Genomic DNA, 20,282 nt, shown 5'->3' with positions numbered 1-20,282 from the left:
GTTTTTTTTTTTCAAAGCGAAGCAATCCCAAACGGGGCCTTAGGGCTAGTTTGGGATTGCTGTGACTTTAAAAAAAAACTGTTGCTGCAGTGTTGTGAGAATAATCAGCTGTGAATTAAAATAATTTCGTGTTTGGTAAATAATATTTTTAAAAGTGTTGTCAGTACATAAAACAATTGCAGAGCTTATTTTGATCCACAACAGTTTCTAAAAGCAACCTCTAAGCTGCTTCTAAAATCTGCTGTCAGTGACCTATAACTTTCAATTAAAGCTGCTTTTTATTTATTTACCAAACACAATAAAATCTAAAATTTTGAACAAAAACTGATTTTTATAAAAGCGAAACAATCCCAAACGGGGCCTTAGTTTGGGATTGCTGTGCTGTGAGGGGAAGCACTTCTGATCTTGCTGTGAGAGGAAACACTTTTGATTCTGCTGTGAGGGGAAGTAACTGAGTGTTTGGTAATTTTTTTTCAGAAGTGCTGTGAGATTGAAAGTAAACTTTAAATATTTGATAAATTGTAGATAAAAAAATATTGTGACTTGATATAATTACGAAAAGAGTCATTAAACAGTTAACATGTTATTAAATCTGTTAATGCTTGGATCCGTTGGGGATCTAATTAACGATAAGTAAGAGATAGAGAGAGAGAGTGACACAAGGTGTATAGTGGTTCGCCTCCCGCCTTAGCGGGAGACTACGTCCACTTGAATGTTTAACTAGTGTGTCGAGCCTTGCGGCCCAAGCGCATTACAAAGTGTGTAATGGAGTCTGTTGAATTGTGGGAGGAGGCATTCCTTTTATAGATGAAGGAATGCTTCTCATTTACTTGTTCTTCGATGTGGGACAAGCAAAGTTACTATTCTAGTCTATTTAACATGTAGAAAGCTATGTTATGGGGGCATCTTGGCAAGGGCGGAAAGGTGGCTTCCCGGTGGCGGATTTGAGACTTCCGGATACCGCCGCGTAGCCTGAACATAGGGCTACACGATGCATGTCTCGGTTGGGCCTTGCCATGTCTTGTGGATGTCCCAAAGTAGGTGTTACTTATGCTTGGTGATGTAGTAAATACTCCATATTGTTGGAGGTATGTACAAGTCCCCGAAGTCCCCAAGTAAGAGGAGCTTCTTGGTTGGGGAGTTATAACCACGATGTCATCAAGCATAAGTAACCGGGCGGCACGGAGCCCCTACAAGTCCCCGAACTCCGTAAGCAAGAAGGGACTCGTGAACCTGCAGAACAAAGACAAAAAACAGGCATATGTAGGATTCTAGTTGTATTGGGCAACAAATGTGAGTTGCACTTATATGCGTTGGCATATATGAGCGTAATAGTGCGCATATGGTCGTGTGAGCAAATGAATTGCATATGATAAATGCGTGACGCGCGCAAGGAGACGAACGAGGTCGAGTTTGACGGGGTTATGCTCGCGAGATGCAAGTTGCATGAGCGCCGCGGAGGTATGCATTTGTAACTCATGAACGATGATCGCAAGTACGGTTGTGTTTGTTTGGTTGTCTCTCGTATTAATGGAACGCGAAAAGAATTTGATTTGTCGCAATCGGTAAACGACAAATGGTAGAAAAATTCAATGTTCCATTAACGTGTAGTGTGTCGAGTAGACATGAGTGTAAAGCTCGAGGATTGCCGGGAAGGCATGAGCGGTAAGCTCGGGGGTGCCGGGAAGGCATGAGCGGTAAGCTCGAGGGTGCCGGGAAGGCATGAGCGGAAGCTCGGGGGTGCCGGGAAGGCATGAGCGGAAAGCTCGGGGGTGCCGAGAAGGCATGAGCGGAAAGCTCGGGGGTGCCGAGAAGGCATGAGCGGAAGCTCGGGGGTGCCGGGAAGGCATGAGCGGAAAGCTCGGGGGTGCCGGGAAGGCATGAGCGGGAAGCTCGTGAGCGGAAGCTCGTGGGTGCCGGGAAGGCATGAGCGGAAGCTCAAGGGTTGCCGGGAAGGCATGAGCGGAAGCTCGGGGTGCCGCGAAGGCATGAGCGGAAAGCTCGGGGGTGCCGAGAAGGCATGAGCGGAAGCTCGGGGGTGCCGGGAAGGCATGAGCGGAAAGCTCGGGGGTGCCGGGAAGGCATGAGCGGGAAGCTCGTGAGCGGAAGCTCGTGGGTGCCGGGAAGGCATGAGCGGAAGCTCAAGGGTTGCCGGGAAGGCATGAGCGGAAGCTCGGGGTGCCGCGAAGGCATGAGCGGAAGCTCGGGGTGCCGGGAAGGCATGAGCGGGAAGCTCGTGAGCGGAAGCTCAAGGGTTGCCGGGAAGGCATGAGCGGAAGCTCGGGGTGCCGCGAAGGCATGAGCGGGAAGCTCGTGAGCGGAAGCTCAAGGGTTGCCGGGAAGGCATGAGCGGAAGCTCGTGGGTGCCGCGAAGGCATGAGCGGAAAGCTCGTGAGCGGAAGCTCAAGGTGCCGGGAAGGCGTGAGCGTGAAGCTCGTGGGTGCCGGGAAGGCATGAGCGGAAGCTCGGGGTGCCGGGAAGGCATGAGCGGGAAGCTCGTGAGCGGAAGCTCAAGGGTTGCCGCGAAGGCGTGAGCGTGAAGCTCGGCGGTGCCGCTGAGGCACGAGCGGGAAGCTCGTGGGTTGCCGGGAAGGCATGAGCGGGAAGCTCGGGGTGCCGCGAAGGCATTAACGGGTAGCTCGACGGTGATGCCCTGAGGCATGAGCGTTGCCGTTGCTAATTATGCTGGGCTGTATGTATAAGTCCCCGAAGTCCCCAGTCAAGGAGGGTGTTCTTGCGGGTTGATACCAAAGCGTAGCTTTGTGCCGTATATCAGGCATAATTAGTGCGAGTGCGTCGTCCATCTAGAATTGGTTGGAGCGAACGCTTTTGCCCTTTCGGGTGGGCCCCTGCTAGGCCCGCCAGGGAGTCCCCCACTCCTGGCTATAGACCTCCGTATGGTCGGAAAATTGTTTGATGAGGGGAGCTGCGCGGAGCAGAGGGTGTTGGGTAGCGAGCCCAATCTTGGATACCCAAGCGTCCGGGTTAACTGCCGGATCAATGGCTGCCGTGGGCTGTGTTAACTAGTCCCTAGCTGTTTTCTCGAAAGAGAAACTTGACTGCAATGCCGCGTAGCGGTCATTGTCATGATGAGGCGTTGCCTTACCGCCTGGCGGTTTGGTTTAAAAAAAAATGATAAACACATAGAGCAAGTAATAAAATTTTGTTTGAGTGTCCCATACTTATTTAATTTTGCAATTAAATAGGAGCATGGCATATGTGTATAGCATGTACTTGTAATGTGGATGCTAATATCATTTTGTATTTTTGTAGGAATGCTTAGAGATCGTTGAGATCGGTATGTGAAGCATGGCATATCTAGTATGTGAGATCTAGAAAGTGTTGACAAATCTACGAAATGTTGTAGGCATGCTTAAAAGTTTATGGAAGCATGTAAAAACATATCAAGTGTGATATATTTGTAGGCATGCTTAAAGTAGTAAAAGCATGGCATTGGCATGACACTAGCACAAATTGAAAGAGCGTAAAGGAAGATATAGTTACTTATCTTATGCCAATTTGGAGCGAGTTGGAGTTGGAATTGATTAAGTGCCCAAATATGTTGGAGTTGTCCTAGCCTCGCTAGCAGAGGAATATGTCGCCGCCGGACACGCTGGAGGAAGATGTCGCCGCTGGACCTGCTTAGCGGAAAATGTCGCCGCCGGACACACTAGCGGAAAATGTCGCCGCTGGACATGCTGGCGGAAGATGTCACCGCCGGACTCGCTTAGCGGAAAATGTCGCCGCCGGACCCACTAGCGGAAAATGTCGCCGCTGGACATGTTGGCGGAAGATGTCACCGCCGGACTCTCTTAGCGGAAAATGTCGCCGCCGGACATGCTCGCCTCGCTGGAGGAATATGTCGCCGCGGACACGCTGGCGGAAGATGTCGCCACTGGACCTGCTTAGCGGAAGATGTCACCGCCGGACTCGCTTAGCGGAAAATGTCGCCGTCGGACCCGCTAGCGGAAAATGTCGCCTCGGGACATGCTGGCGGAAGATGTCACCGCCGGACTCGCTTAGCGGAAAATGTCGCCGCCGGACCCGCTAGCGGAAAATGTCGCCGCTGGACATGCTGGCGGAAGATGTCACCGCCGGACTCGCTTAGCGGAAAATGTCGCCGCCGGACCCGCTAGCGGAAAATGTCGCCGCTGGACATGCTGGCGGAAGATGTCACCGCCGGACTCGCTTAGCGGAAAATGTCGCCGTCGGACCCGCTAGCGGAAAATGTCGCCGCGGGACATGCTGGCGGAAGATGTCACCGCCGGACTCGCTTAGCGGAAAATGTCGCCGCCGGACCCGCTAGCGGAAAATGTCGCCTCTGGACATGCTAGCCTCGCTGGAGGAATATGTCGCCGCGGACACGCTGGCGGAAGATGTCGCCACTAGACCTGCTTAGCGGAAAATGTCGCCGTCGGACCCGCTAGCGGAAAATGTCGCCGCGGGACATGCTGGCGGAAGATGTCACCGCCGGACTCGCTTAGCGGAAAATGTCGCCGCCGGACCCGCTAGCGGAAAATGTCGCCACCGGACATGCTAGCCTCGCTGGAGGAATATGTCGCCGCGGACACGCTGGCGGAAGATGTCGCCACTGGACCTGCTTAGCGGAAAATGTCGCCGCCGGACACACTAGCGGAAAATGTCGCCGCTGGACATGCTGGCGGAAGATGTCACCGCCGGACTCGCTTAGCGGAAAATGTCGCCGTCGGACCCGCTAGCGGAAAATGTCGCCGCGGGACATGCTGGCGGAAGATGTCACCGCCGGACTCGCTTAGCGGAAAATGTCTCCGTCGGACCCGCTAGCGGAAAATGTCGCCGCCGGACCCGCTAGCGGAAAATGTCGCCGCGGGACATGCTGGCGGAAGATGTCACCGCCGGACTCGCTTAGCGGAAAATGTCGCCACCGGACCCGCTAGCGGAAAATGTCGCCGCGGGACATGCTGGCGGAAGATGTCACCGCCGGACTCGCTTAGAGGAAAATGTCGCCGCCGGACCCGCTAGCGGAAAATGTCGCCGCTGGACATATTGTTCTGTTGGCTGATGTTGACTAGAGTTGGTCGGCGTTGACCGGTGTTTGATCAGCGTTGACTAAGCCTTGTTCGGCGTTGACTTTTGTGAGTTGGGCGTTGACCGACCCCGCCGGGCGTTGACCAAGCTCTAATTTGATGTTTACCGAAGTTCATGGTGCGTGACGAAGCCTTTGTGTTGGCTTCCCACAGACGGCGCCAATGTTAATGCTTGGATCCGTTGGGGATCTAATTAACGATAAGTAAGAGATAGAGAGAGAGAGTGACACAAGGTGTATAGTGGTTCGCCTCCCACCTTAGCGGGAGACTACGTCCACTTGAATGTTTAACTAGTGTGTCGAGCCTTGCGGCCCAAGCGCATTACAAAGTGTGTAATGGAGTCCGTTGAATTGTGGGAGGAGGCATTCCTTTTATAGATGAAGGAATGCTTCTCATTTACTTGTTCTTCGATGTGGGACAAGCAAAGTTACTATTCTAGTCTATTTAACATGTAGAAAGCTATGTTATGGGGGCATCTTGGCAAGGGCGGAAAGGTGGCTTCCCGGTGGCGGATTTGAGACTTCCGGATACCGCCGCGTAGCCTGAACATAGGGCTACACGATGCATGTCTCGGTTGGGCCTTGCCATGTCTTGTGGATGTCCCAAAGTAGGTGTTACTTATGCTTGGTGATGTAGTAAATACTCCATATTGTTGGAGGTATGTACAAAATCAATGATTTTACTCTCTCTTTTATGTAACCATTTCAATGCATCATTTTTGTCTTGTCGTCTATGAGAAACAAAATACTGGAATTATAATGAAAAATTAGGCGGTGCATTTTGTCATCCGAGGAGAACCCAGCATCATTTAACCTGGAATTTAACCACAACCAAGCATCATTTTTGTCTTGTTGTCTAGAAGAGCACATATCAATCAACCCATCAACTCGCGAGTGTAACCCCGAAGATTTATACGCCATCCAGCCACTTCCCGGAGTCGCGCAAGTGGTTGAAGATTGGCGTCATCGTCGCCGATCTTTCTCTGATGTCCAACTCTACGTCTTGGTATAATGGGATTTCAATTTCAATTCATGTTTGGAGAAGTTGGTATTTGAGGTTGTCGGCCAATTTCAATTTCAATTCCAATTCGATCTTAATGCATGTGTATTAATTAATAGTCATCGATGTTTGGTTGTGTTTAAATTCCAAGTTTTGTGAAGTTGGAAGAGATTGGGTCGTCTTGGTTGATTAAGAACAAGAGGCTGCTACTTTGGTTGGTTTTGTTGAAGGCTTGAATCAGCAATAGCGCAGCCCTGCTGAAATGAGAAGAAGAATAGGTATCAATTTTAGATTGGACATTTGATGTAAATTTTTGATAACATGAAGGATAATTTCGATAGTTTGTAAAGTTTCATTTAATCTTCCGCTTCCTTCATTTGGTTTCCGCAAAAGCAAAAACGAGAAGCTACTCCGAGCTGCTTTTGATTTTCTGCTGCGGCAAGAAGCGCTTCCACTCAAAAGCACAAATTTTGAGGTTTACCAAACAGCATCAGTTCTCTCCATAAGTGCTTTTGGACCAAAAGCATGTTTCAAAAGCAATGTCAAACTGGGCTAGTCATTGAACTGCCTAGGCAGGTGGTCCCCACGCGGGTCCCACCAATTGGTCAGGAAATTAATTGGCGGTGCATTGCCGAATCCGTCTCAGTCACCCAACTAGTTGGTTGGTGCATATGCTCTTATGGATTTATAAGAGGTTTTGGACCACTCCATCCGTTGCCAATTGGTTTTGTATATGAACCCCAAATTACTTTATCATGGTATTAGAGCGGGTTATCCTATGTGTGTATGCCTTGTGGCCACATGGGCTCCTCGTCACTCAATATAGTTTGTACACATGTATGGCTTAAGGGGAGTATTGAGAGTATAGATTTCACGTGGAATTATGGGGATTATCTATTGCCAATTGATTTTGAATGTGAACATCAGATTACTTTATCACATTCCATCTCTCTCTCTTCCTAACGAGCTTGTTCTATGTTGTTTTGAGGCAAATCCACAGGAAGAAAGAGTGACGTTTAATTCGTGGTAAAAAAAAAAAAATTGTGACGTTTAATGATGATCTTGTGATTATTCACTTTATTTGCACATATTTGTGCTTACACTTAACGACAAAGGCATTAAACTGAAACATAATTACATTAATTGCAGCTTAATTGACTACAGGCCGGCCATGAATAATAAGATCAAATAAATTATTTTACTGCACTTGGGAAGGCCATGACTACTCTGAATATTAACTCTGCAGGCAAGAAGCAGGGTTTTGTTTGCCGTAAGCTGCTCCTTTTGCATTCAAACACGACGCTTTTGCCGGTTTATTACCTCCTCTGTAATTTAGGTTGATATCCCTCAACTCGATATTCTGGCAAGGTTTATTTTCGCTACATTTAAGTAAAACTGCAATTTTTGTGTTTGAAGTACCCCAAATGTTATTGTACTTCACATCAGTAATCTGAATCTCCGAAGTTTTCTGCAGTTAGAGAAAAAGATATGAACATGATTAATTAGTTGGTCACATATATTAAAGTGAGTGATTTTAGTACTATAATTCTTGACATATTTTACCACTTGCACGGAGTAGAGTGCCAAAATCACTCCTAAGTAATTGCAGTCAAGAAATGAGCAGTTAATTGCTTACCGGTGGACTACAACCACTACTAGCGCAATATTGTTGATCAATGATGATGGGATTATCGACCTTATCCATTTCAATGTTTTCAAATGTAACTTGTGCAACAGTTCCTGGTTGAGAGGGACTCTTCGTCTTGATTCTAACACCATTCTGAGTACCTACGAAGCTGCAATTCCTTACGTTCAAGCCAGTAATAGAGTTACTGGAAATGCTTCCTACACTAATTCCATGGCCAGGCCCGCAGTGAACGTTAGTAACGTTAAGGTTGGTTGATTCAGGAAGGAAAGCTATGCAGTCATCTCCGGTGGATATTACAGAATCATATATTTGGACGATGCTTGAACTACCGACTTTGATTCCATCGGTGTTGGGGCTGTCGGCCGGGGCACTTATGTTAATGTTGCTGATTATCACATTAAGACCTGCGAAAAGGTGGATGTTGGTGTTCTTGCTGTTGATGAGAGTTATGTTGTCGATCTTTGTATTATTGGCAAAGTCGAACCTCAATGACTGAAACCAAGGGAAACACAATTAGCATACATTTATAACAATTAACAAACAATATATTTAATCAAAGTATGTTAATGAATAGAGAAGTTTTAAATACACACCCTTCATTACTTAATACACACTCCTTACGCAATACACCTACCATTTAATTTCTCATTATAATATTTTACTAAATACACAACCTAAATTACCTAAAATATCTTTAACCTAAAAAACCATGAAATACACTATTATTTAACTACATTAAGGCTACTATTTAATTTGATTAGTATATATTAACACATTAGTGTTTTATAATTGACCATATTAATTAATTGTGTTAGAAACAGGTTTTGTATTATTAGAGTTCTCATCCACCAAACACTATATTGATCAAGTATAAAATTTTGAGTCGAACATTCAACCAAAACTGTATCAGTAGTTTATCTTTTTTTTTTTAGAAAAGTACCGCATTCCATTAATAACCAAATAACCATACAGGTTACAGCATCAACGAAACCAAAGTTACGGGACCATCACCACCAGTGACTTACATGAGCCAAAAAGACTCAACCCCTAACCAAATTTAACCCTTAACCAAACCTAACTATGGCGGTACAGCCTCGCCATTAACATAAACGATGAACTGTTTTCACCCGTTCGGACACCGTGTCCAAAACAGCCAGACCACGTGTAAGGGTGATTCACCGTCACGTTAATAGCCAGAAAGCACCGCCAGCCGACCAGACCAAAACCCTAACCCTCGCTCACAAGAGGAGGGACTTATTCTTACCAAAACAACCACCAAAAACAAACTACAAAAAACAAAATCAGAGAGGCCCAAGAATCAGGCCCAGCCCAAAGACCACCACCCCCAGTAGAGGGCAAGCGCAGCAAGCAAAACCTCCAGCAGCCACCGAGCCCCAACGCCATCACGCCGTTGCCACGCGCCATAACATCGCCTCGCCGAAACCCATCGCCGATGCTCCGCCCGGACACGCCACAAACAGCCCAGCACCAAGCTGACAATCCTACCCAGGTCCAAATGCGAGATCGACATGAGATCCCTCTGGGATCGGCACCGCCGCAATTAGATTTGGACAACCACAGCCCAACCAGCCGGGACGATGACATTAAGAAACACCGCCGGAGCCCCGAGATCCGCCGCTACACCAACCGCTACCATCACCCACAAACCGAGAAGGCCGATCGAGATCGATCCGCCAACACTGGAACGACAACCACCCGGCCACCAACCCAGAGCCACACCGTAGCCTTGGAACCCCTCCACAGCTTAGCCACAGCCTCCCCTCCCGAACCGGAGCGCATCGACGGAGGAGCCATCGGCGTTCGGCCGGGAGAGAAAGCACGCCTTCGGGTTTCCTGTCTTTTTTCTCTCGCGCGTGAGGCGCGTTCTATTGGTTCTAGAATAAAGATTTAACTGTATCAGTAGTTTATCTACAATAGAAGAACTAAGAAATTGTCATTGGATGGTCAAACAAATTAACAATTACAAAGTTTTATACCTCTGATGTTTTAACAAATTAACAATTACAAAGTTTTATACCTCTGATGTTTTATATTAGATAATAAATTGACTAATCACAACTTTTAGATGGAAAAAAAAGGACTAAAAGTGGAAGTAAAGCGATTTGTTTTAAAAACATTTAATGCCATTGATTTTGAAATTCTAAATTATATGGTTTCTCACCCTATTTAATTACATTTATTTAAGGAAAATTTAAATTAGATGGTTTTTTTTTTTTTTTTTGAGAATAAATTAGATGGTTTCTAGCTTTATTGTTGTTTTAAATGAGGATGCATGTATATAAATGTATTGTGTTTATAATTATAGAATCATATAAGGAAGATATGATTATTATTATTTTTCTTCTTATACATAGATGTCTATTTTGGTCATTTAATCTACCTATAAAATCTGATTTGAAATATTAAATAATAGGGATGTGTATTAAGTATTTTGGGGTGTGTATTTAAAATTTCTCTAATGAATACTCTTTTTATGATATAATTATAAGAATCAACATGAGCTAATTAGAGAATTCTCATACAATCAATTTTATGCTTATAATATAAGAAGCTAATTCAATCTAGATTTTTCAATTAGATCAAAATAATAAGTTTTTTTTTTTTTTTTGGGCGGTGGGGGTTGATTTTCCAATCTCGAATGCGAGCAAATCTTGTGTAGGGCTAGCCAGTGAGGAGTGATGAAATACCCTCCTACTGATTTGCACCTCATTATTACCCATACTTGACATGAGACCCGTGAGGCGACCGTCTCAGGCCCAGTGTCTCATCGGGCCTAATTTTTCTTTTTTGAGTGTATTTAATAAATATATTAATAAAATAAAATGTAAATCTTTTACAAAGGAATAAGGTTGGTTCAGGGCTAGTTTGAGATTATTGTGACTTTTAAAAAAAAACTACTGCTGCTGCGTTGTGAGAATAATCAGCTGTGAATTAAAACAGGTTCGTGTTTGGTAAATAATATTTTTAAAAGTGCTGTCAGTACATAAAACAACTGCAGAGTGTGTTTTGATCCATAGCAGCTTTTCAAAGCAACCTCTAGGCTGCTTCTAAAATCTGTTGTCAGTGACCTATAACTTTCAATTAAACCTGCTTTTTATTTATTTACCAAACACAATAAAATCTAAAATTTTGAACAAAAACTGATTTTTTTTTTAAAGCGAAGCAATCTCAAACAGGGCCTGAGCTGACATGCTGCATTCTTTTTTTTTACATTATCCCTAGCCTAGGTTCGAATCCCTTTTCTGTTGTGTATTTATTTTTTTAATTTATTTTTTTGTAAATTTGTTTTGCTATTTTTTACTTTTCTCTATAAAAGGTGTAGGCCCATTTTTATTTTTTAGCCTTAAGCCTCAAAATCTCAAGTCTGACCCTGCTGACATTAATTTATTAGCCCCTACCGAATTTGTGCTCCTAATGCATGACCTAATTAAGGGATAAGAAATTACATATTGAACAAGTGCGAGGACGTACGACAACTTACCGCAGGCAGTGCCTTGCACTGTGGGTTTTTGCGACAGTCGTTATAGGGCCAAGAAGAGGCTCCTTGGCCATCGAACGTCCCTCCACCACTAATTACTAAGTTGTCAATGTATCTGAAGACGATCCAATGGTCAATACCAACCGAGTACTGGTACTCGCTTGAAGCCAATAAGGTACCCTAGATCTGCAACTCCATCGGTCCCTTGCAAGAGCCTTCTATAACCAAAGGGTTCACCAAATATATCCCTTGCTGAAACAAGACCACACCACCTCCATTGTTTTGGCAAGCTTGATTCCATGCATCAGTAAAAGCCTACAAAAAGAATTTAACATATATATGACACTTTCATCAAAATCTTTAATATGAGTCGGTAAGATGAGATATATACACACACACACCTTGCTGTTATCAGTTTTTCCATCTGCAACACCACCATATTGGTTTACATTAAAAGTTTTCATCTGAGCTTGAACATTGTTGATGAGTAATACCAACAACAATAACCAAACACATTTAATAACCATGCTCGAGCTCTTTATGAACAAAGACATTGTTTTGGTTTTGGTTTTGTTTTTCCCCCTAATGGCCTCCTTCAGTAGGCTAGTGTACATTAGTGAGTTTTAGGTTCTTATTTATGGGTCTTTTATGTATTGGATAGGTTTTTGTGTATGGAAATAAATCTTAGATTTTCACCCATTTTAGAAATATTTTGGATGATTTGTAGAAGAAATCTAGATCCAATGAATACTAACAAAATTTATTTTCCTTGGGAATCTCCAATAGAGTAACTCTAATTGTTGGAACTTGTGGGACTCTAGTCCCACATGGAAGAAAGTTTGAAAGATCATGACCTTTTTAAGGACACACCCATGTATAGAATTAAATGGGCAACAAGTCAAAGAGTGGGATTCGGTGGGCTTTCCTATTGGGCTTCCATAGGAATATGGAGATATATATATATATATATATATATATATATATATATATATATTAAGTCAAAGATGGGCCTTGGGCCTTGGGGCTCTTGGGCTCGGTTTGACTAAATATGATATTCTTTTTTGCTTTACTGTTTTGAATTTCGGATATAATCGAACAGTTGCAGCGGATTGAATTGAACAACGTCAAACAACTGCCGACGCAACCGACGTAACTCCTCGTCTTGGGTTCTATATGAGGACGACCTTCGGTCGTCATTGATCAATCAATCTTCTTCTTCCTCCTCCAAAAAGTTATTCTGAGAAACATAAAGTAGAATTCGTCAGGGTCAAGTTCTTGTGCAAGAACTTGTACCAGATAGTTGTATCCTCTAGATATACGTCCGAATCTACAGCACAAGTAGGGGCGAATTTCTGTCTTAGGTCACTGCACTGCAGGCCTCTATCTGATCAAGTTAGTAAATTCAATTTCGAATTAAAGTTATTTGATTTCTATTAATTATTTGCTATTATATATTCAATTTGTGTTCTATATTAGATTATATACACTGCTACTATTCGTAGATACTGATTGGTTATAACATCTAATAACAAAAAGATTTTGACTAATTTTGAGATAATTTACCAATCTAAGAGCATTTCTAGTAAACTCTATATTTTAACTCCTTCCCTATTTTAGAGAGCGTATTTAGTTTTTTATATATATTTTAGCAGCTACATCAGACTCCTAAGTGGCTCTTCATTATAACTTTTAGCTACCTCGCTCCTAAATATAGAGAGCGAGATGAGACTCTCTATAATTTAAAACATTTCTTTTGAGTTATTTTATGTAATTTATAAATACATTTCAACTATTTAATTCTCATTTAAAAAAATATTATAAATTCAAAATTAGCTAAATCTACAGTCGTATTTCTAAAGTGGCTAGCTAAACTGACTTTTTAGCTACTTTGGCTAAAATTTGACTAAAAAATGGCTAGCATTGCTAAAGATGCTCTTTGGATCACTTTTCGGTCGCATATCCACATCTCGACCGTTTAGTTTTTATGTACAAATGTATAGATCATCTCCTCAAATTTTCAGTCAAATTGATGATCATTAAGGCATTGATAACTGCCTTAAAGTTAATATGGTCAAGGTTTGACAGATTCAGTTCGTCTATTGGTTTAAGCGAGTTAGATACCTTAACGATCATCAATTTGGCTGAAAATTTGCAGAATGATCTATACATTAGTACCTAAAAACTGAACGGTCGAGATGTGGATATGCGACCAAAAAGTGACCTTAAACTCTAAATGCCACTCTAATTTCAAAGCGGAGCTCCGCTCTGGATAAGATCTGTATGTGTGTGTGTGGAGGTTCTAGATATGACCTCCTTAAACTTGAAAAGTGAGGATGTTTTATTTTTAGCTTTAATAATCTAAACCATTCATTCTCTAGTTACATACACACATATGAACCATACAAAAAATTAGCCAAATCGAAAAACATTTAACCATTTGATTAGTACAATATTGCTTTTAATTTTATCTAATGGACCACATTTTTTACACAATTTTGAATGTCCAATTGATTATGGATTTGGTTTGTTTTTTGTAGACACAATTCTTGCATAGGAATCTAAAGGATCAACAGTTGGGATCATTAAATTAGGTCACATGCTAGTGTAAACTAGTGAAAATCCTCAAATTCTTAAAGTAAGGAGGTTCTCTCTAGAATGGACTTATAGATACAGTTTTTCTATGCTAAGGACCTCCTTAGATTTTAAAATCTAATAATTTCCTTGAATAGACTCACTTTTCGATCGCATATCCACATCTTGACTGTTCAGTTTTTAGGTCATAATGTATAGATCACTTCTGCAAATTTTCACCAAAATTAATAATCGTTAAGGTATCAGACTAGATTAAATCAATGAACGAACTGAATCTGTCCAACTGAACCGTACGTGTTCATAATTTTAAATTACAGTTTTGAATGCCTTAATGATTATCAATTTGGCTGAAAATTTGTAGAGATGATCTACTCATATATACCTAAAAACAGAACGGTTAAAATGTGGATATGCGATCTAAAAGTGAGTCTACTCAAGGAAATCCTTAGATTTTAAAATCTAAGGAGGTCCTTAGCAATATATATGTATGTATGTATGTATGTATATATATATATATATATATATATATATATATACAGGGAGGTTCTGAAGAGGACGTTCGCAACCCAGAAAAAGTACGGACGTCCCTCTTCCGGCTTCGAGAAGGCGGCGATGGTTGCGCTGCAGTTGCCGAACGAACCCTCTTGACATCCCTGACCAGTTTGTAGTTGGGTGGACTCGCCGGCTACCACTTTTCAGTCGACCTTGATCAGACTACCACTTTGCAGTCGAGCACGCTGCCCGGACCTCCAATCTCGATCTCTTTGGCCTTCGTCTTCACTGCAAACTGGTCTGGGTTGCCGTTAGCCTCCGTCCGGCAAGAGGCACGCTGCCGTCGGAGCTTGAACATGGAGAAATGCCAGACGTCCGCACTTTTTTTGGGTTGCGGAAGTCCTCTTCAGAACCTCCCTGTATAGTCCTCAACCTAGAAAAAGTGCGGATGTCCGGCATTTCTCCACGATCAAGCTCCGACGGCGATGTGCCTCTTGCCGGACGGAGGCCAACGGCATCTCAGACCAGTTTGCAGTGAAGACGAAGGCCAAAGAGATCGAGATCGGAGGTCTGGGCAGCGTGCTCGACTGCAAAGTGGTAGTCCGATCAAGGTCGACTGAAAAGTGGTAGCCGGCGAGTCCACCCAACTACAAACTAGTCCGAGATGTCCAGAGGGTTCGTCCGGCGACAGCAGCGCAGCCATCGCTGCCTTCTTGACGCCGGAAGAGGGACGTCCGCACTTTTTCTGGGTTGCGGACGTCCTGTTCAGGACCTCCCTGTATATATATATATATATTAGGCCGGCCTCGTCAACTGGTCGGGCTAGACTTTATTGTAAATCGCAAGATCCAAACCCGTTCATATAAAGTGGGTTTTACTGGCTTTTTCGGGCCCGACCGAGTAGCCCTCATTTTTTTCCGGGCCGACCGGGCTTTATTTACAAAGAAATATTTAAAGATATTATTAGATATTACAATTAAAACAAGAAAAAAAAAGTATGTTGAACCATCAGTTCATCATTAACTTTACTGTGACGATCATGGTGGTGAGGAAAGTGGTCTAGCTCTCTATCCTGATATTAGCAAGGTTAATAACCAACAGAGCATGCATACACGTCCATTATGCAAGAGATAGGAAGATGACATAAATGCTTTGATGCTTAGAGGATTTACTTCACAATAACTAATCAAGTTCAAACCTGTAACTTTTTTGCCAAATTCCCGTTTATTCTTCCTTACAACAATCGTGATTTGATCAAGAAACTTTGATGTAATCATTGGCTATTAATAAAGTGTCGATTCTTTAATGCCTTGGACATAACTTAATTCGAACTTTATTTGAAAGATATAAGAGCCAATGGTTTTCATGTGGAAACACACTGTGAGAATGGACAAGAGTTCCTTTGCATCACCTCTAATGACTACGGACATAAACGAGTATTAGAGAAACTTATGTGTCGCTCCAGTGGGTTGTATGCAACCACTATTCGAGTCATTGAATTTACCATGTCATGAGAGATGATTTATGGAATTCTGACACATATAGGCTTTGACATGACCGTTTGGGACACCCAGGTCGTGACAAGATGATCCGTTTATTAAAGACTTCACATGGACATCCATTCTTTTGAGTGAAAAGAAGTGTGAATCAAAAGTTGATTCAAGGAGAAGGGTCATGATGTCACCCCCTAAGGCAAGTGCTTGGCATTGACGCCAAGAGTGGCCATGTGCCACCTCTCTCCACTTCTCAAGTCAATTGTGATTTCATGGCCCAACCAAAACCCTCATTGGTTGCTTCTAAGGCCCATCACTCGTTTCCCAAAGCCTGCTCTTTAAGGATTGAGACCATCCTATGCAAAGTGTTCTAAGAGAATCTAAAAGGGATTATGTGGATCGACTCAACCAACTTGCGGACTGCTTAAATGTTTTATGCTGTTGGTTGATATGCGGACACGCTGGTCACGTGTCGCACTATCATCCACTCGTAATGCTGCTTAAGATGCACTCCTAGCCCCAATCATATGGCTACGGGCTCACTACCCGGATCATCCTGTTCAGTCAATTCGACTTGAAAATGCTAGAGAGTTTACATCGAAAATTTTCGATGACTATTGCATATCATTGGGTATTGATATCCAGTATCATATTCCCATGTACACACCCAATTGGTCTCGCGGAAAGCCACCATTCAATGACTACGATGGTAGCCCGGATTTTGGTAATGCGCACCAATATTTCCGCTTGGGTTATGCAATGTCGCATGCAGCTATGCTAATTCGTTTACGACTCATAACAGCCACTCAACTTTTATTTGCGTTACAGCTAGTGACTGGGTTCGAGTCTAATATCTCGTACTTATGCATATTTGAGTGTGCGGTTTATGTGCCAATTGCGCCGCCACAGCGCATCAACATGAGTCATTGCAACGAATGAATACATATATATTTGTGTTGGACATAAGTCTCCAACTTTAAGTCCGCTATATAGAACCCTTGACAGGCGATCTCTTTCACTGGATTTGCGAATTGTCACTTTGATGAGATAGTCTTCCCGTCGTTAGGGGGAGATTAGAAAGTCAATGTTCTTAAGGAACGACAGGAATTGTCGTGGTCTGTCCCCACTATGTCTCATCTTGATCTCCTAAAAGTGACGAGATCACATATATCTGCTGCAAACATGCCTGCAAGGATTGATGTCCCCATAAGAGGACATGGTGCCACCCAGAGAAGATGGGTAAGGCTCCACCACCATTGATGGTGGTATGGTGACGTGGTATGGTGATGCCACAAGGTGGCATAATGGCGTCATAGGCCATAGGTTCCGCTAGAGAGCGTAGGAGACCCATAGGTTCGATAGATTCTCACCCTAGGAAAAGAGCGAGTTTGGCACGACTTGATCCATTGATCATTGATACTCAAAATCCGTCTCATGAGAATATTCTGGATGGTGGTTATGTCCAAGGGACATCATTGGGGGACGCCTCAATGTTAGAACTAATTCCTGAGAATATAGAGATCTCTACCAATTACACTAGTGTACATGAGGACGTGGAATTATTGAGACCAATGACATCGAACCTTACTCCGTTGAAGGAATGCCAACGTAGAGAAACTTGGCCTAAATGGAAAAATGCGATCCAGGTTGAATTGGATTCACTAACGAAGAGGAAGGATTTCGGGCCTGAGATGCCAACACCTCCTAACATAAAACCTATTGACATTAATAGGTCTTTGTTAGATAGCGAGATGAGAAAAAGAGATGATAATCTCGCCTTATGGCGCAAGGCTTCTCACAAAAACGCCATGGAATCGACTACGAGAAGACATATTCTCTCGTAATGGATGTTATTGTACTCCACTACCTTGTCAGTTTGGTAGTTTCCAAATAACTGAACATGCAGCTTACGAATGTGGTCACTACGTATCTCTGTGGGGATCTAGATATGGGATATAATGAAGGTTCCTGTGAACTTCATTTACCCAAGTCAAGTAGCTCTAGACCACGGAGAAACGCTCACTAAAGTGACTATTTGACTGGGAAGGGATATGATGAACTATGCCCCTGCGTTTTCATGACAAGTTCCGGATTTGCAGTTGTCACGGTTTATGTTGATAAACATGATTGGAACCCTTGAGAGTTAAGGGAAACCGCTGAACACCTGAAATCCTAGTTTGGGATAAAGGACCTTGGGAAAACACTGTTTTGTCTAGATTTAGAACTTGTATACCGTGTCAACAAATGTCTTGCATTTTGATAAAGTCAAAGATGCACTCCCATGGTCGTCCGTAGTCTTGACCCTAAGTGGGATCCGTTTTGTCCCAGGGATGATGACGAAAACGTGTTAATAGTAAAAGTGCTTACCTGAGTACAATAGGCGCATTATTGTACTTGTCACAGTACAAGACCGGAGACCTCAATTGTTACGAACTTGTTGGCTAGATATAGCCCCGCGCCAACGCAACGTCATTGGACTAATATAAAGACAATCTTTCGTTACTTAAAATGTACGATAGATATGGGCTTGTTCTATCCCTACAGAGAGAAAAGAATGACGGAAGAATGAGAAAGGATCTCATTAGCCCAAGTGGCACTGTCCAAGAGGCCATGACCGACAAAGCTGCCACCGCCATGGGTGGCTGACGTCATTCTCCTCCATTACCCCAAAACGATGGTGATGTTTGCTGATGTAGGGTATCTCTCTGACCCTCACAAATGTCGCTTCTAAATGGGTTATGTCTTTACCATGGGAAGCACTGCGATATTTTGGAGGTCTACAAAGCAGACCCTTGTTGCTACTTCCTCAAATCATGTAGAGATTATCGCTCTACATGAAGCCGTGCGAGAATGCATATGGCTAAGGTCTGTAGTTAGACATGTTCGAGGAACTTGTGGTTTGAAGTCTACCACAGATAAACCTATATGAATTTATGAAGATAATGCAGCTTGTATTGAGCAAATGAAATTAGGTTTCATCAAGGGCAACAACACCAAGCATATATCGCCTAAGTTCTTTTACAATCAGCAACAATAAGCACTTCTACAGATTGAAGTGAATCAGATCCGATCAGAGGATAATGTAGCGGACTTATTTACTAAGTCGTTACCTAAATCCACATTCGAGAAACATGTGAGAAGCATTAGATTAAGAAGGTTATCCGAGCTCCCATGATTGTAGCAATCAGGGGGAGATATTGACATCAGGGGGAGGTATGATGTCTACATGTTCGATCTCGAAGAGTGAAGGACGTGCTGTGCTCTTTTTGTCCTTCGACCAGGGTTATTTTTGTCCCACAAGGTTTTTGTTACCTGGCAAGGTTTTTAACGAGGCAACGATCAAAGCGTCATCACCAAGTTTGAGCGGCACAAGGGAGAGTGTTGAAGGATGTCGACATAATGTGTGCCTCTACAAACTAGGGTTTAGGATTGTAATAGGAATGTGTCCTAGGTATTCAATTGTAATCGGATTCTATTACCTTTTTGGGTACCTTGTAACTCCCTATTTAAAGGGCTCCTATTATCAATAATATACACAATTCCATTCTCCTACAACATTTAGATAGTAATTCAAATCATATATTGGTCTTGGGTTCGCATGTATTATTTTACATTGCTTGCTTTTGGAAGTCCTTGAGGCTTATCATCTGTACTTTTTAATTTTGTATTTCCAACTCTTGTTCTCTTTGTAAGGTTTTGGTCTAGGCCCTTTGCTAGGGTTTTGTTTTTTTTTCTTTTTTTTTTTTTCTGATTATTAATAAATTCGGATAAGGGTGTTGGATTAGCTAGCTTTATTCCGCTTCCTTTAAAAAAAAAAAATGTAATGAAATGGTTTGTTGGCGTTTTGACTTGAACTGAATGTGTCAATGTGATCATAGCAAAGTAGCACCAAAATTAACCAAGTTGTGATATGAAATTATGAATGACGGATTCATGTCTGGAAGGTTTTTGAATTCTCTCCAGTTGTGAAACCGGAGCCCACTTTTATCTTTGAGAAAGTCAAGGGCTTTTGTCGTGATTGCGGGTTATTTGTTCATGATGCCCTAGGTTGTGATAAGATGCTGATTAAGGAGAAGGAGGAAATTCAGGCTAACCCACCGGCGACGGCGTTGGCTGGCTTGTCCTTGACTTCGGGGGTAGCTGTTAGCCCTAATCCCTTGGATATTTCTGGTATGGGGTTGGGGATGGAGACCGGGGCTGATCGGAATTGTCATGCTCTGGTTACACTTGAGCAGGCATCGGGTTTCTCTGCTACTACTGCTGGTAGCCATGTCGTGGAGTCAGCTCAAGGGGTATTGAGCTCCAAGATGTTGGGTAAGCCCCTATTGCTGAACCAAGTTTTGGTCGGTATCACATCAGCAAAGGGATTGAACACTGCTATTCCACTTCCCATCATCCCAACTGAGGTTTACTCGAAATCATTGGAACTGTCTCCTGCCTTGGTAGGGACTGGTAAGGAGGCTGCTAGGGTGGAGTTCTCTTCCCTTCAAGTG

At 43.1% G+C, this 20,282-nt stretch overlaps 1 protein-coding gene across 1 annotated transcript; it reads right to left on the bottom strand.

Annotated features, from left to right (window-relative positions):
- Nucleotides 1-7,299: 7,299 nt before the first annotated feature.
- Nucleotides 7,300-9,528, bottom strand: LOC112203744 (exopolygalacturonase). The gene is made up of 3 exons (XM_024344667.1): nucleotides 9,382-9,528; nucleotides 7,702-8,205; nucleotides 7,300-7,533 (listed from the first exon to the last, which is right to left on the bottom strand). The coding sequence occupies exons 1-3, from the start codon at nucleotides 9,526-9,528 to the stop codon at nucleotides 7,300-7,302; spliced, it is 885 nt and encodes a 294-aa protein (XP_024200435.1).
- Nucleotides 9,529-20,282: the final 10,754 nt, after the last annotated feature.

The sequence above is a fragment of the Rosa chinensis genome, chromosome 5 (assembly GCF_002994745.2).
Source record: "Rosa chinensis cultivar Old Blush chromosome 5, RchiOBHm-V2, whole genome shotgun sequence".
NCBI lineage: Eukaryota > Viridiplantae > Streptophyta > Magnoliopsida > Rosales > Rosaceae > Rosa > Rosa chinensis.
The sequence above is the reverse complement of the archived record's forward strand: the minus strand, read 5'-3'. Positions and strand labels throughout refer to the sequence as shown.